Source organism: Neomonachus schauinslandi, chromosome 14, assembly GCF_002201575.2.
Source record: "Neomonachus schauinslandi chromosome 14, ASM220157v2, whole genome shotgun sequence".
Taxonomy (NCBI): domain Eukaryota; kingdom Metazoa; phylum Chordata; class Mammalia; order Carnivora; family Phocidae; genus Neomonachus; species Neomonachus schauinslandi.
Window position 1 is genome coordinate 51969592 of NC_058416.1, and position 16780 is coordinate 51986371.

Here is a 16780-nt window from a genome sequence, read left to right on the forward strand (position 1 = left end):
CTTAAGTGGTCTTTTTCGTTGCCAATTTATTTTAATAGAGTTGTTGCTTTACTTACTGATATCTATTTATTTTTTAATATAGTGAAAATAATAGCTCTTTGCCATATATACATATATACATAAGCCCACTGTTTTATCTAGTTTTTTGTCTTTTATTGTAGGGTTTTAATTTTTCTTAAAGGGTTTTCTTTTCTGGTAAAACCTATCAAATTTTCTGTGTGATTTCATCTATCGATTTAAGCCTAGAAAGTTCTTGCATATACAAATATCAGCTATTTCTATATGTATTCTTCTAACTTTTATAGTTTGACTCTTCAGGACATCTGAATTTCTTTAGAAAATATAAGATTTAAATTAAATTCATAAACTTTTCTAGCCAACTTTAGTTACTGAATATTTATAAATTATATATTCATGATGCCTGCTTATCATCTATTAAGTTTGGATATATATTAAAATCTGTTTCTGGCTTAACCTTTTCCATTGATCTGTCTATTTCTGGATCAGAAACACATTTTTTTAGTTACTATTATTTAATAATATATTCTATTATATGGCAATTATGGTAATTATACATAACTTTTACAAAAGTTTCCCTTCCATATCTTGCCAGTTTATTCTTCCATATAAACTTCAGAAAAATAGTGTCCTGCTCAAAAAAATAAATGTTAGTGTATTTAATTGAAAATGTATTAAATCTATAAATGAAATTAGGAAAAATTAATATCTTTATAATATTCATTCTTACTAATTCAGTTTCAATCAAATACAACTATATGTACTTTCTTCATATACTTTTCACATGTTTCTTGCTAAGGTTATTCATATTTTTTGTTATGAAGGTAATCGTTTTATTAATATATTTTTATAACTAATTACTGTTAGTGTAAAAGTCTTTATTTTTATGTATTTATTGATATCCAGTCTTCCCTAAACTCTAATTAATTATCATTGTTTAATTTGTACCCTTGGGTTTTATAACCATATAAGAAATTTGTAGGCAAAAAATGATATATCCTTTCCAGTTACATTATTTCTGATTCATTTTTTTGAAATCCTGGTTTTTACCATTGCATTGAAAGGGAAAACTCAAGATTACATCAACTGTGTAATGGAATTCCAAATGTTGCTAGTTAAAAAAAAAATTTTTTTATGAAAAACCTAACAGTTATAACAACTGGATTGGAGTTCAAACTAAAGCTAAATATCTAACTAGGAGAAAGATTTTCAGAAATCTCCCTTTTGGGGGGAGTAGGCAGGGGGTTCAGGGTGGTCTCACAAAATAGCCAGAAGAGAAATGAATTGAGGAGCACCTGCAAACAACTATTATTGCAAAATAATTACCCTACTTGAATAATTAAGACATCTAAAATTTCATCATTAGAGTATCCTAAGGATACTGCTTCCCATACCCTCTTTGAAAATGTAAAGACTCCTAGGAGAAGTAATAACACATGTCATTAGAGTCTGTGTGATTTATACGAACTGCCTTCCTCCTCAAGAGAAAAAACTGAACATGTGGGAAGCATTAGATCCCTGATGAAGATGGAGCCAAAAGGAGAATAAATGACACCAAAACCAGTTACACTTCAGCCAAGAGACAACTTTTCCTCTGGCCGACATTTTATTGATTCTCTTCCTAACCCATAATCTCCCTCTCCTCTCCTTTTCCATCACCACCACTCTTCCCTCAAAACACCTAGGCTCTGGTTTCATTTCTTCCAGGAACAGAAAGTACAGCTCCAAATGCCATCTAATCCCCAGGCTTTAATTTCCTATAAATAAATATTGGAACAAAATCATTATTTTGAAGTTTTATAATTATAAGTGTTCAGGGCTTATTGGTGTTTTTGATGGGAAAGGGTGAAATATTCTTTCCAAATTTTAATACTTTCTCTTTAGGACAAAGAAAAATACTAAGTGTTTCTAATCCAAAGCAAAAATTAAACTTCCTGAAAACTGACTTTTAACTACAAAATACTGATTTGTTGTTTTTAGACCATCAGACTTGAGAAACTAAATAAAATGTACATTGCTCTGTTTTAAAAATATTTTTTCAGGCTGGTTATCATGTGGCAGATTGAAGACACACATTTACCTCTTCTCCCTTGTAAATCCCCACTAACAAAACTGTAAAGGGTATTATTTTTCTTTAAAGGTATTATTTTAAAGGAAAGCATAAGCTTACAAGCACAAGGAGTCTTGGGGAAAAAATAATGGCAGGAGTTGGGGGAGAAAGGAATGAATAAGCAGAACAGAGAGGATATTTAGGGCAACAAAACTACCCTTATGATACTGTAATGGTGGATACATGTCATTATATATTTGTTCAAAACCACAGAATGTACAGCATCAAGAGTGAACCCTGATGTAAGCTATTGAATTGGGGTGATAAAGATGTGCCAATGTAGGTTCATCAATTGTAACCAAAGTAACACTCCAGTGAGGAATGTTGATAATGGAAGAGGCAGTGCATAAGTGGGGAGAGAGTCCTATACTTTCCACTCAATTTTTTTTTATTCTTATGTTAATCCCCATACATTACATCATTAGTTTTAGATGAAGTGTTCCATGATTCATTGTTTGTGCATAACACCCAGTGCTCCATGCAGAATGTACCCTCTTTAATACCCATCACCAGGCTAACCCATCCTCCCACCCCCCTCCCCTGTAGAACCCTCAGTTTGTTTTTCAGAGTCCATCGTCTCTCATGGTTCGTCTACCCCTCCGATTTCCCCTGCTTCATTCTTCCCCTCCTGCTACCTTCTTCTTCTTCTTTTTCTTTTTCTTAACATATATTGCATTATTTGTTTCAGAGGTACAGATCTGAGATTCAACAGTCTTGCACAATTCACAGCGCTTACCAGAGCACATACCCTCCCCAGTATCTATCACCCAGTCACCCCATCCCTCCCACCCCACCCGTCCACTCCAGCAACCCTCAGTTTGTTTCCTGAGATTAAGAATTCCTCATATCAGTGAGGTCATATGATACATGTCTTTCTCTGTTTGACTTATTTCACTCAACATAATACCCTCCAGTTCCATCCATGTCGTTGCAAAAGGCAAGATCTCATTCCTTTTGATGGCTGCATAATATTCCATTGTATATATATATACCACTTCTTCTTTATCCATTCATCTATCAATGGACATCTTGGCTCTTTCCACAGTTTGGCTATTGTGGACATTGCTGCTATAAACATCGGGGTGCACGTACCCCTTCGGATCCCTACTTTTGTATCTTTGGGGTAAATACCCAGTAGTGCAATTGCTGGATCATATGGTAGCTCTATTTTCAACTTTTTGAGGAACCTCCATACACTTTTCCAGAGTGGCTGCACCAGCTTGCATTCCCACCAACAGTGTAGGAGGGTTCCCCTTTCTCCGCATCCCCGCCAACATCTGTCGTTTCCTGACTTGTTAATTTTAGCCATTCTGACTGGTGTGAGGTGGTATCTCATTGAGGTTTTGATTTGGATTTCCCTGATGCCGAGCGATGTTGAGCACTTTTTCATGTGTCTGTTGGCCATTTGGATGTCTTCTTTGGAAAAATGTCTGTTCATGTCTTCTGCCCATTTCTTGATTGGATTCTTTGTCCTTTGGGTGTTGAGTTTGATGAGTTCCTTATAGATTTTGGATACTAGCCCTTTATCGGATATGTCATTTGCAAATATCTTCTCCCATTCTGTCGGTTGTCTTTTGGTTTTCTTGACTGTTTCCTTTGCTTTGCAAAAGCTTTTTATGTTGATGAAGTCCCAATAGTTCATTTTTGCCCTTGCTTCCCTTGCCTTTGGCGATGTTTCTAGGAAGAACTTGCTTCGGCTGAGGTCAAAGAGGTGGCTGCCTGTGTTCTCCTTTAGGATTTTGATGGACTCCTGTCTCACATTGAGGTCTTTCAACCATTTGGAGTCTATTTTTCTGTGTGGTGTAAGGAAATGGTTCAGTTTCATTCTTCTGCATGGGGCTATCCAATTTTCCCAACACCATTTGTTGAAGAGACTGTCTTTGTTCCATTGGACATTCTTTCCTGATTTGTCAAAGATGAGTTGACCATAGAGTTGAGGGTCCATTTCTGGGCCCTCTTCTGTTCCATTGATCTATGTGTCTGTTTTTGTGCCAGGACCATACTGTCTTGATGATGACAGCTTTGTAATAGAGCTGGAAGTCCCGAATTGTGATGCCGCCAGCTTTGCTTTTCTTTTTCAACATTCCTCTGGCTATGTGGGGTCTTTTCTGGTTCCATACAAATTTTAGGATTATTTGTTCCATTTCTTTGAAAAAGTGGATGGTATTTTGATGGGGATTGCATTGAATGTGTAGATTGCTCTAGGTAGCATTGACATCTTCACAATATTTGTTCTTCCAATCCATGAGCATGGAACGTTTTTCCATTTCTTTGTGTCTTCCTCAATTTCTTTCATGAGTATTTTATAGTTTTCTGAGTACAGATCCTTTGTCTCTTTGGTTAGATTTATTCCTAGGTATCTTATGGTTTTGGGTGCAATGGTAAATGGGATCGACTCCTTAATTTCTCTTTCTTCTGTCTTGTTGTTGGTGTATAGGAATGCCACTGACTTCTGTGCATTGATTTTATATCCTGCCCCTTTACTGAATTCCTGTATGAGTTCTAGCAGTTTTGGGGTGGAGTCTTTTGGGTTTTCCACATAAAGTATCATATCATCTGCAAAGAGTGAGAGTTTGACTTCTTCTTTGCTAATTTGGATGCCTTTGATTTCTTTTTGTTGTCTGATTGCTGTGGCTAGGACTTCCAATACTATGGTGAATAGCAGTGCTGAGAGTGGACATCCCTGCCGCGTTCCTGACCTAAGGGGGAAAGCTCTCAGTTTTTCCCCATTAAGAATGATATTCGCTGTAGGTTTTTCATAGATGGCTTTTATGATATTGAGGTATGTACCCTCGATCCCTATACTCTGAAGAGTTTTGATCAAGAAAGGATGCTGTACTTTGTCAAATGCTTTTTCTGCATCTATGGAGAGGATCATATGATTCTTGTTCTTTCTTTTGTTAATGTATTGTATCACATTGATTGATTTGTGGATGTTGAACCAACCTTGCAGCCCAGGGATAAATCCCACCTGGTCATGGTGAATAATCCTTTTAATGTACTGTTGGATCCTATTGGCTAGTATTTTGGTGAGAATTTTTGCATCCATGTTCATCAGGGACATTGGTCTGTAATTCTCCTTTTTGATGGGGTCTTTGTCTGGTTTTGGGATCAAGGTAATGGTGGCCTCATAAAATGAGTTTGGAAGTTTTCCTTCCATTTCTATTTTTTGGAACACTTTCAGAAGAATAGGTATTAATTCTTCTTGAAATGTTTGGTAGAATTCCCCTGGGAAGCCATCTGGCCCTGGGCTTTTGTTTTTTGGGAGATTTTTGATGACTGCTTCAATTTCCTTAGTGGTTATAGGTCTGTTCAGGTTTTCTATTTCTTCCTGGTTCAGTTTTGGTAGTTGGTACATCTCTAGGAATGCATCCATTTCTTCCAGGTTATCTAATTTGCTGGCATAGAGTTGCTCATAATATGTTCTTATAATTGTTTGTATTTCTTTGGTGTTGGTTGTGATCTCTCCTCTTTCGTTCATGATTTTGTTGATTTGGGTCATTTCTCTTCTCTTTTTGATAAGTCAGGCCAGGGGTTTATCAATCTTGTTAATTCTTTCAAAGAACCAGCTCCTAGTTTCATTGATCTGTTCTACTGTTCTTTTAGTTTCTATTTCATTGATTTCTGCTCTGATCTTTATGATTTCTCTTCTCCTGCTGGGTTTAGGCTTTATTTGCTGTTCTTTCTCCAGCTCCTTTAGGTGTAGGGTTAGGTTGTGTACATGAGACCTTTCTTGTTTCTTGAGAAAGGCTTGTATTGCTATATACTTTCCTCTTAGGACTGCCTTTGCTGCATCCCAAAGATTTTGAATAGTTGTGTTTTCATTTTCATTGGTTTCCATGTATTTTTTAAATTCTTCTTTAATTTCCTGGTTGACCCATTCATTCTTCAGTAGGATGCTCTTTAGCCTCCATGTATTTGAGTTCTTTCCGACTTTCCTCTTGTGATTGAGTTCTAGTTTCAAAGCATTGTGGTCTGAAAATAGGCAGGGAATGATCCCAATCTTTTGGTACCGGTTGAGACCTGATTTATGACCTAGGATGTGATCGATTCTGGAGAATGTTCCATGGGCACTAGAGAAGAATGTGTATTCCGTTGCTTTGGGGTGGAATGTTCTGAATATGTCTGTGAAGTCCATTTGGTCCAGTGTGTCATTTAAAGTCTTTATTTCCTTGTTGATCTTTTGTTTAGATGATCTGTCCATTTCAGTGAAGAGGGTGTTAAAGTCCCCCACTATTATTGTATTGTTGTCGATGTGTTTCTTTGCTTTTGTTATTAATTGCCTTATATAATTGGCTGCTCCCATGTTAGGGGCATAGATATTTACAATTGTTAGATCTTCTTGTTGGATAGATCCTTTAAGTAGGATATAATGTCCTTCCTCATCTCTTATTACAATCTAATTTGTCTGATATAAGGATTGCCACCCCAGCTTTCTTTTGGTGTCCATTAGCATGGTAAATGGTTTTCCACCCCCTCACTTTCAATCTGGGGGTGTCTTTGGTTCTAAAATGAGTCTCTTGCAGACAGCATATCAATGGGTCTTGTTTTTTAATCCAGTCTGATAGCCTGTGTCTTTTGATTGGGGCATTTAGCCCATTTACATTCAGGGTAACTATTGAAAGATAGGAATTTAGTGCCATTGTATTGCCTGTAAGGTGACTGTTACCGTATATTGTCTGTGTTCCTTTCTGGTCTATGTTGCTTTTAGGCTCTCTCTTTGCTTAGAGGACCCCTTTCAAGATTTCCTGTAGGGCTGGTTTTGTGTTTGCAAATTCCTTTAGTTTTTGTTTGTCCTGGAAGCTTTTTATCTCTCCTTCAATTTTCAATGACAGCCTAGCTGGATAGAGTATTCTTGGCTGCATATTTTTCTCATTTAGTGCTCTGAATATATCCTGCCAGTCCTTTCTGGCCTGCCAGGTCTCTGTGGATAGGTCTGTTGCCAATCTAATGTTTCTACCCTTGTAGGTTACATATCTCTTCTCCCGAGCTGCTTTCAGGATTTTCTCTTTGTCTATGAGACTCATAAGTTTTACTATTAGATGTCGGGGTGTTGACCTATTTTTATTGATTTTGAGAGGGGTTCTCTGTGCTTCCTGGATTTTGATGCCTGTTTTCTTCCCCAAATTAGGGAAGTTCTCTGCTATAATTTGCTCCATTATACCTTCTGCCCCTCTCTCTCTTTCTTCTTCTTCTGGGATCCCAATTATTCTAATGTTGTTTCATCTTATGGCATCGCTTATCTCTCAAATTCTGCCCTCATGATCCAGTTGTTGTTTATCTCTCTTTTTCTCAGCTTCTTTATTTTCCATCATTTCATCTTCTATATTACTGATTCTCTCTTCTGCCTCATTTATTCTAGCAGTTAGTGCCCCCATTTTTGACTGCACCTCATTAATAGCCTTTTTGATTTCTACTTGGTTGGATTTTAGTTCTTTTACTTCTCCAGAAAGGGTTTCTCTAATAACTTCCATATTTTTTTCAAGCCCAGCTAGTATCTTTAAAGTGATGATTCTGAACTCTAGATCTGACATCGTACTAATATCCGTATTGAGTAGGTCCCTGCAGTCGGTACTACCTCTTGTTCTTTTTGTTGAGGTGATTTTTTCCGTCTTGTCATTTTGTGCAGAGGAGAATAGATTAATGAGAGAACAAAATGCTAGCAGAGTAACAATGTCCCCAGAAAATATACTCTAAACAAATCAGAAAAGACCTGAAGCAGTGGGAAAAGAAAGGGAAAGAGAGAAAAAAGAGAAAGAAAAAAAAGAAAAAGAAAAAGATAAAGATAAAAACAAAAACAAACAAAACAACAACAACAACAAAAAAACCAGAATGTGATCAAATATGATCAGGCTGGTATATAGATCAGTGCCACACACTAGATTTGGGGTGTATTTTGGTCTTTTAGAAGAAAGTGCCTCCCAAAATTTTAAAGAAAGAAAAACTTATATATGTACAAAAATAAGGGTTGATATGATGAAGGGATGGAATATGAATGTAAAGATGGAAATTATAAAAATTTTTATAAAAGGAATTGATAAGAAGTTGTTTGAAAAAAGAAAGAAGAGGATTTAAAAAAAGAAAAAAGAAAAAAAAAAGGGAGAGAATGTGATCAGGCAGGGGAATAGAAAACACCATATACTAGAGATTTAGGGTATATTTTAATCTGTTAGAAGAAACTATCTCAAAATTTTAAAGAGAGAACAACTTATATATATATAAGCCAAAAATACGGGTAACTACTATGAAGGGATAGAATATGACTCTAACAATGAAAAATAAAAATGTTTTTTTAAAAAAAGGGATTGATAAGATGTTGGTTGAAAAAGGGAAAAAGAAAAATTCAAAAAGAAAAGAAAAGAAAAAAAGACAGTTAAAAAAATTAACTTTGAAAGACTAAAGAATCATGGTAAAAAAGCCATGAATTCTATGTGCAGTATTCCCCTAGCACTGGAGTTCTGCCATTCTCATTGATCGGTAAACTTGGTCTTGGCTGATTGTTCTCGCTGATCTTCTGGGGAGGGGCCTGTTGCCATGGTTTCCAAATGTCTCTGCCAGAGGCAGAATTGCCCCGCCCTTGCCCCCTCCCGGCTAAGTAATCTGCTCGGGTTTGCTCTCCGGGGCTTTTGTTCCCTGCGAGCTTTCCGTACAGCTTTGGAGGCAGAGAGTGAAAATGGCGGCCTCCCAATCTCCGCCCCGGAGGAGCCGAGAACTCGGGGCCCTGCTTCTCAGTGAGCCCCCAGAGAAAAGCCGTCAGTCACTCCCGTCTCCCCGGTCTCCAGCTGCACTCCGTGCTCACCCGGCCTGTGACCGCGCGTTTCTATCTCTGGCACCCGACCCCGGGTGGAATCTCCAAACCCAGCAGATCCCTGCGGTGCGCTCCCGCGCCACTCCTCCCGGGGGGAGGAAGGTGAGTCTCCCTGGATCTGCCGCTTGTTGGGTCCCTGCTGGAGGAGCAGGGGCCCGACTGTGCTGTGGATCACGGTTTATGGCAACCCCGAGCTGAGAGCCCGCGCCTGGGCTCTGCCTCTGCAGCCGGCTTCCCTGCTCCGTTACCTGGGAGCTCTGCCGCACTCAGGCACCCCCGGTCTTTCTGTGACCCCGAGGGTCCTGAGACCACACTGTCCCGGAGGGTTCCACCCCCCACTTAGCCACCAGAGTGACGTCCCTCGGCGGAGCAGACTTTTAAAAGTTCCGATTTTGTGCTCCGTGGTTCTATCACTTGCCAGAAGCGGCTGACGGAGGCCCCTCCCCCGCCGTCTATCCTCCCGAATATCACCTCGGATTCACTTCTCCGCACATCCTACCTTCCAGAAAGTGGTCGCTTTTCTGATGAGAGAGTTGTTGCTCTTCTTTTCTTCGATCTCCTTTTGAATTTGTAGGTGTTCAGAATGGTTTGATCCCTATCCAGCTGAATTCCTGAGAGGAGATGAAATCCAGGTCTCCTACTCCTCTGCCATCTTGCTCCACCCCCCCTTTCCACTCAATTTTGTTGTGAACCTAAAATTGCTCTAAAATTTAAAATCTAGGGCGCCTGGGTGGCTCAGTTGGTTAAGTGACTGCCTTCGGCTCAGGTCATGATCCTGGAGTCCCCGGATTGAGTCCCACATTGGGCTCCCTGCTCGGCAGGGGGTCTGCTTCTCCCTCTGCCCTCTTCCCTCTCGTGCTCTCTCTCATTCTCTCCCTCTCAAATAAATAAATAAAATCTTTTAAAAAATAAATAAATAAATAAATAAATAATAAAATTTAAAATCTATTTTTTTAATGGCAGCAACATTTGGGGAGATGCAAAGCATAAAGATGAATGGATATTTTTGCAGACTGGAAAAGGCTGAATCCTAACTTGTCAGTGGGAAAAACTAAGCAGAAACCTAATTTACAAACCAAATCTTCGCAGGTCTCAGAAATCAGCAGCTTTAGGAAATTCTGGTATTGAAAGTGGAGATGCAGCTAAAACTGAGAAGAATGTTGAAAGTTTAGTTAAGAAGGCCTAAATGAGATCCCCTACTTTGCTCAGCTGAGTGACTGACACTCCTTCACCCCAGTGAATGGGAAAATAGAGATCCTCTGGACTGGGACACCAAGCACAGTTGAAGTCAGGGGTACCATACTGATGGAGGATTGAAGGCATATCCTACTGAAGGAGACTGAATATTAAAACCCCAAACCTCTTCCGTGACTTGGATCACAGAACACTGGCAGGAGAGATCTTTATTTGCAGAATCTGACAAAAACACAAAAAAGAAAGTAAAGATATTGATATTTGAGTCTATCCTCCATGAAATAACCAAATCAGCTCAGCCTACTGTAAAGTCCATAGTCAATAAGCCCTGTACATGCAATCAGCTTCTTAGTGGACCACAGTTAAAATATTAATTCACAGCCAAGGACAATAGACATAGAAAGAAAGACACCATATTTGCAGAGAAAAACAAAACAAAGACAGATAAAGGAAATTGAAGGAAATAGAGGTCATTCAAGAAAAAGGCCATTTTCTTACATTGTATCATCAGTATTCTCCAAAAGAAATAAGATTTTGCATCAATAAAGCAAGAATACAATGCTACAGAGAAGAAACTTTCAGAAAACAAAAAAAGTGCTTTCACTTCTTAAAAATAGTCATAGAAATGAAAAACTCAATTTCTAGAATGACTCGATAATAAAAATTAAAATATCTCTCAGAAAGTAGAATCAAAAAGACAAAGGTGTGAAAAATAAGAAAGAAAAGATAAGAAAGTTAGAAGCTAAGTCCAAGAGGTCCAACATCATAATAAAAGAGTTCCAGAAAGAGAAAACAGAGAAAACGGAAAATTTTCCAAATCTGAAGGATACATTTTCACATTGAAAGAATCCATGAGAGCACAGAATAGTGGATAAAAATAGTCCTACTCTAAGGTACATCATCAGGAAATATCAGAATTGAGTCAGAGAGACTGCTCTTAGAACTTCCAGAAATAAAATGAATTTACACACAAAGGATCAAGAATCAAATTGGATCACACTTCTCAAAAGGTACACGGAAGCTGGAAAAAATGTCTTCAAAATTATGAGATAAATTATTTGTAATATAGAATTACATATCCAAACAAAATATCAATTAAAGATGGATCAAAAATCAAGGCATTTTTTAAAAGATTTTATTTATTTATTTGTCAGAGAGAAAAAGCACAAGCAGGGGGAGAGGCAGGCAGAGGGAGAAGCAGGCTCCCCGCTAAGCAAGGAGCCCAATGTGGACTCAATTCCAGGACCCTGGGATCATGACCTGAGCTGAAGGCAGACGCTTAACCGACTGAGCCACCCAGGCCTCCCTAGAATAAAGGCATTTTCAAACATATGTCAAAAATTGGTCTCCCAGTTACCTCCATTCAAAAGGCCACTGGATGAATAAACCAAGAAAGATGAAGACATGGACCTTGGGAAAAGTGATCCAATTAACAAAGACTGGAAAGAATCTCCCATAATGAGAGATATGAGCAAGTTATCAGCTATGCAGAAGTTCTAAAGAGGAACCAGTCTAGATAACAGCAAGTTAAAAGCTCCAGTTGGGAAGGATTTGGGATAGAAGATAGTGTAGGAAGCACCAGGGATCCAGCTCCCCATCTAGATAAAAATTCTACTGTCAGAATCTATGTGATGTAACTATTTTGGAACTCTGGAGTCTAATGAAGGCTTGCCACTTCCAGGCAAAGGTTGGGACTGTAAATTGTAGTTAACTTCAGCCAATTTCAGCTCTTAGCACTGCAGCAGCTACCCATTCCCCATCGTTCAGTTCCATGGCAGGTAGTTGTGCACGTGCTCCTGGAGCAGCTTGCACAACAACTTGTGGGAGACAGGATGGGCAATAAGGACTCTGTCCTCCAAATAGTAGGAATCTCTATTCATTACTACTGATTCTACAGAAATAAAAAGAATTAGAGTACTATGAACAGTTGTACATCAACCAACTGGATAACCTAGATGAAATGAAGAAATTCTTAGAAACACAAAATATATCGAGACTAAATCACAAAGATAGAAAAACAATAGAGAGATTAAAAGACAGAATCAATAATCGAAAATCTCCTGACAAAGAACCCTGGATGAGATGGATTCACTGGTGAACTCTACCACACATTGAATTAGCTAACACCATTGATGAACTAACACCAAACCTTCTGTTGCAAAAAATTGAAGAGACCGGAACACTTCCTAACTCATTTTATGAGGCCAGCATTACTCTCATAACAAAGTCAAGGACACTACAAGAAAAGAAAACTACAGACCAATATCTTTTATGAATGTTGATACAAAACTCCTCAACAAAATACTAGTAAACTGAATTCACTAGTATATTAGAAAGATTATACACCATGACCAAGTGGGATTTATTCCTGGAATGCAAGGAAAATTCAACATGAAAACTGATAGGTATAGGGATGCCTGGGTGGCTCAGTTGGTTAAGTGTCTGCCTTCAGCTCAGGTCATGATCCCAGGGACCTGGGTTTGAGTCCTGCATCAGACTCCTTGCTCAGTGGGGACCCTGCTTCTCCCTCTGCTTGCTGCTACCCTACTTGTGCTCTCTCTCTCTCTGACAAATAAATAAATTAATATTCTTTAAAAAAAAAAAAAAAGATTCACAGACTTAAAAAAATGATCAGTATAAACACACCACATTAACAGAATGACGGAAAAACCTCATGATCAGAAAAAGTATTTGATAAAATTCAGCACCCTCTCAAGATAAAAAAAAACTCAACACACTAATAATAGAAGTAAACTACCTCAAGATAACAAAACATAATAAAAGCCATATATGAGAAATCCATAGCAAACATCATATTCAATGGTAAAAGACTGAAAGCTTTTCCTCTAAGATCAGAAACAAAGCCAGAAGGCCCACTTTCACCACCTCAAGCCACAGCAATTAGGCAAAAAAGAAATAAAAGGCATTCAAATTGATAATGAAGAAGTAAAAGTAAGATGATATGATCTTACATACAGAAAACACTAAAGATTCCACACACCAGAAAAATTGCTAGAATAATCAAATTCAGCAAAGTAGCAGGATATAAAGGCAACCCGCAAAAACTAGTTGCATTTCTACACAATAAACAATGAACAATATGGAAAAGAAATTAAGCAATCCTTTTACAATAGCATTAAAAATAATAAGATATTGGGGCTCCTGGGTGGTGCAGTCAGTTAAGCATCTGCCTTCGGCTCAGGTCATGATCCTGAGGTCCTGGGATCAAGCCCCATGTGGGGCAACCTGCTCAACAGAGTCTGCTTCTCTCTCTCCCTCTGCCCCCCTTTTGCTTGTGATTCCTCTCTCTCTCTCTCTCAAATAAGTCAATAAAATCTTTAAAAAAAAAAAAAAAAAAAAAAATACTAGAGGTAAGGCGGCAAGTGGGGCAGGTGCAGTTGGTAACCACAAGGCACAAGTGTCCCCCTTGTCTCCTTTAGTGTGACCCACCAGCTTGACAGCAAATCTCTGAGTAACCAAGAAAACTTGAAACTGTTTGGGAAATGCAACAATCCCAATGGCCATGGGCATAATTATAAAGTTGTGGTAATAGTACATGGAGAGAATGATCCTGTTACAGGAATGGTTATGAATTTGACTGACCTCAAAGAGTATATGGAGGCAATGAAGAAGCCCCTTGATCATAAGAATCTGGATTTGGATGTGCCATACTTTGCAGATGCTGTAAGCACAACAGAAAAATGTAGCTGTATATATCTGGGAAAACCACCAGAAATTTCTTCCTTTAGGAGTTCTTTATAAAGTAAAACTATATAAGACTGACAATATATTGTAGTATATAAAGGAGAATAGCTTTTAGAGGTTAATACTATAGCAAGATTAATTTGTTTCCCTATTTGAAAAAGGTTTTTATCCCCTTGGACTAGTAAGAAGTTATTACATAATTGTCATAACTCTACATTGTTTTCTGGAGTGCCTGATTTATTGAAATTATTGTGTGTAAGACCTGTTGTGAATTCAAACTTATTTTAAAACCAAACTTGTAAAACAAACAAACAAAAAAAAGGATTAAACACTTTGAAATTAACCAAGGATGTAAAAGACTTTTACTATAGAACATTGTTGAAAGATATTAAAGGAGACATAAGTAAATGGAAATGTATCCTATGTTCATGGATTAGAAGACTTAATATTGTTAGGATGTCAATACTACCCAAAGCAACCTACAGATTTAGAATGATCCCTATCAAAATCCCAATGATGTTTTTTGCAAAAATAGAAAAATCCATCATAAAAATAATATGGAATCTCAGAGGACCCCAAGCAGCTAAAATAATCTTGAAAAAGAACAAAGCTGGAGGACTCATACTTCCTGATTTAAAAACTTACCACAAAGCTATACTAACTAATACAGTATGGTCCTGGCATAAAGACAGATGTTTAGACCAATGGAATAGACTAGAGTCCAGAAATAAATCTTGCCATATGTAGTCAAATGATTCTTGACAAGAGTGTCAAGGACATTCAATAGGGAAAGGACAGTCTTTTCAACAAAATGTGCTGGGAAAAGTGGATATCCATATGCAAAAGAATGAAGTTGGACACTACCTAACACCATATACAAAAATTAATTCAAAATGGGCCAAAGAGCTAAATGGGCCAAAAACCTAAACCTATAAAATTCGTAGAAGAAAACATAGGGCAAAAGCTTCACAACACTAGACTTAGCATAAATTCTTGGATGATACCAAAGATGTGAGCAAAAAAAGAAAAAATAGTCAAATTGGGCTTTGTGAAAGTTTTAAATTTTGGGCTCCTGGGTGGCTCAGTCATTAAGCGTCTGCTTTCGGCCCAGGTCATGGTCCCAGGGTCCTGGGATCGAGCCCCACATCGGGCTCCCTCCTCAGCGGGAAGCCTGCTTCTCCCTCTCCCACTCCCCCTGCTTCTGTTCCCTCTCGCCATCTCTCCCTGTCAAATAAATAAAATCTTAAAAAAAAAAAGTTTTAAATTTTATGCATCATAGATTAAAAAGGATTAAAAGTACACTTACCTTCATGAGCACTGAGAAATGTACAGAATTGTTGAATCATTATATTGTACACCTGAAACTAATATAATGTTGTATGTTAATTATACCAGAATTTAAAATTTTTTTTAATTTAAAAAAAAAAATCTCTAGGTGTGAGACTCCAGTCTCCTAATGTGCAGCCAAGTTTGAGAATCTGTACCCACAGACCTATTGTTCTCAAATGAGATATGCATCAGAATCAAGTGAGAAGATACTACAGAATATAGAGCCCCAAATTCATTTAACCAAGGATAGGACTTGGGCTTTGCATTTTTAAGTAGTTCCTCAGGGAATATCTGCTATCTAACAAAGTTTGAGAACCACTCCACAGACCATGCACACACACAAAAAAAGCATCAAAAGGCAACAGAGTAAATCTATTAACAGAATAAATAGGAAACTCAAAGAATGGGAGAAAATATTTGCAGATGATATATTTGAGAAGGGATTAATATCTAGCATATATAGAAATTCTTAAAACTCAACAACAATAAAACAAACAGCCTAACTCCAAAATGGGCAAAAAACTTTAATGGGCATTTCTTCAAAAAAGATATATAAATGTTATGTAAAGAAGTACATGAAAAGATGCTCAACAACACTAATTATTTGAGAAATGCAAATCAAAACCACAATGAGATACCATCTCACACCCATTAAGATGGCCATCATCATAAATCAATCAATCAATCAGAAAATAACAAGTCTGGAGAGGATGTGGAGAAACTGGAACAACTGTACACTATTGGTGGGAATGTAAAATGGTACAGCCACTGTGGAAAACAGTATGGGAGTTCCTCAACACTTTTTAAATAGAATTACCATATGATCCAGCAATTCAGTTTATGGGTATATACCCAAAAGAACTTAAGGTAGATTTTCAATAATATATTTGTACACTCATGTTCACAGCAGCATTATTCACAATAGCTAAAATGTGGAAGCAACCCATGTGTCCATCAATGGATGAATGGATAAGCAAAATGTGATACATACATATAATGGAATATCATTCAGACTTTTTAAAAAAAGGAAACTCTGACATATGGTACAACATGAATGAACCTTGATGATATTATGCTAAGTGAAATAAGCCAATCACAAAAAACAAATACTGTATGATTCCACTTATGTAAAGCACTTAGATTAGTCAAAATTATTGATAGAGAAAGCAGAATGGTGGTTGCCAGGGGCTAGAGGCAGGCAGGAATGGGGAGTCGTTGTTTAATAGGAATAGAGTTTCAGTTTTTACACAATGAAAAGAGTTCTGGAGATGGATGATATTGATGGTTGCACAATATGAACATACTTAATACTACCAATCTGTACACTTAAAAACAGTTAAGATGATAAATTCCATGTTATGTTTATTTTACCATAATTTTAACAATTGAAGAAAAAAAAGCTCCAGTAGGAATGTCTCCAAAAGATGAAAAAGATATATTACCTGAAAATTTTGATAAATTAAAAAGAGATTTAAACTTCCAAGGGATAAATTAAGGATAAGAGATAAGTACAGAGAAAACAAAGCAAATGCAAACCCAGACAATTATTAATTCCAGCAAAACAAATTTTAAAATCTGTGCAAGTAAAGAAAATAATCACTGTATACTACATGACT

General features: G+C 37.4%; 1 protein-coding gene across 1 annotated transcript; it reads left to right on the top strand.

Annotated features, from left to right (window-relative positions):
- The first annotated feature begins 12788 nt into the window (after positions 1-12788).
- Positions 12789-13892, top strand: LOC110576930 (6-pyruvoyl tetrahydrobiopterin synthase-like). The gene is made up of 2 exons (XM_044921258.1): positions 12789-12817; positions 13571-13892. The coding sequence occupies exons 1-2, from the start codon at positions 12789-12791 to the stop codon at positions 13890-13892; spliced, it is 351 nt and encodes a 116-aa protein (XP_044777193.1).
- The last annotated feature ends 2888 nt before the right edge of the window (positions 13893-16780 follow it).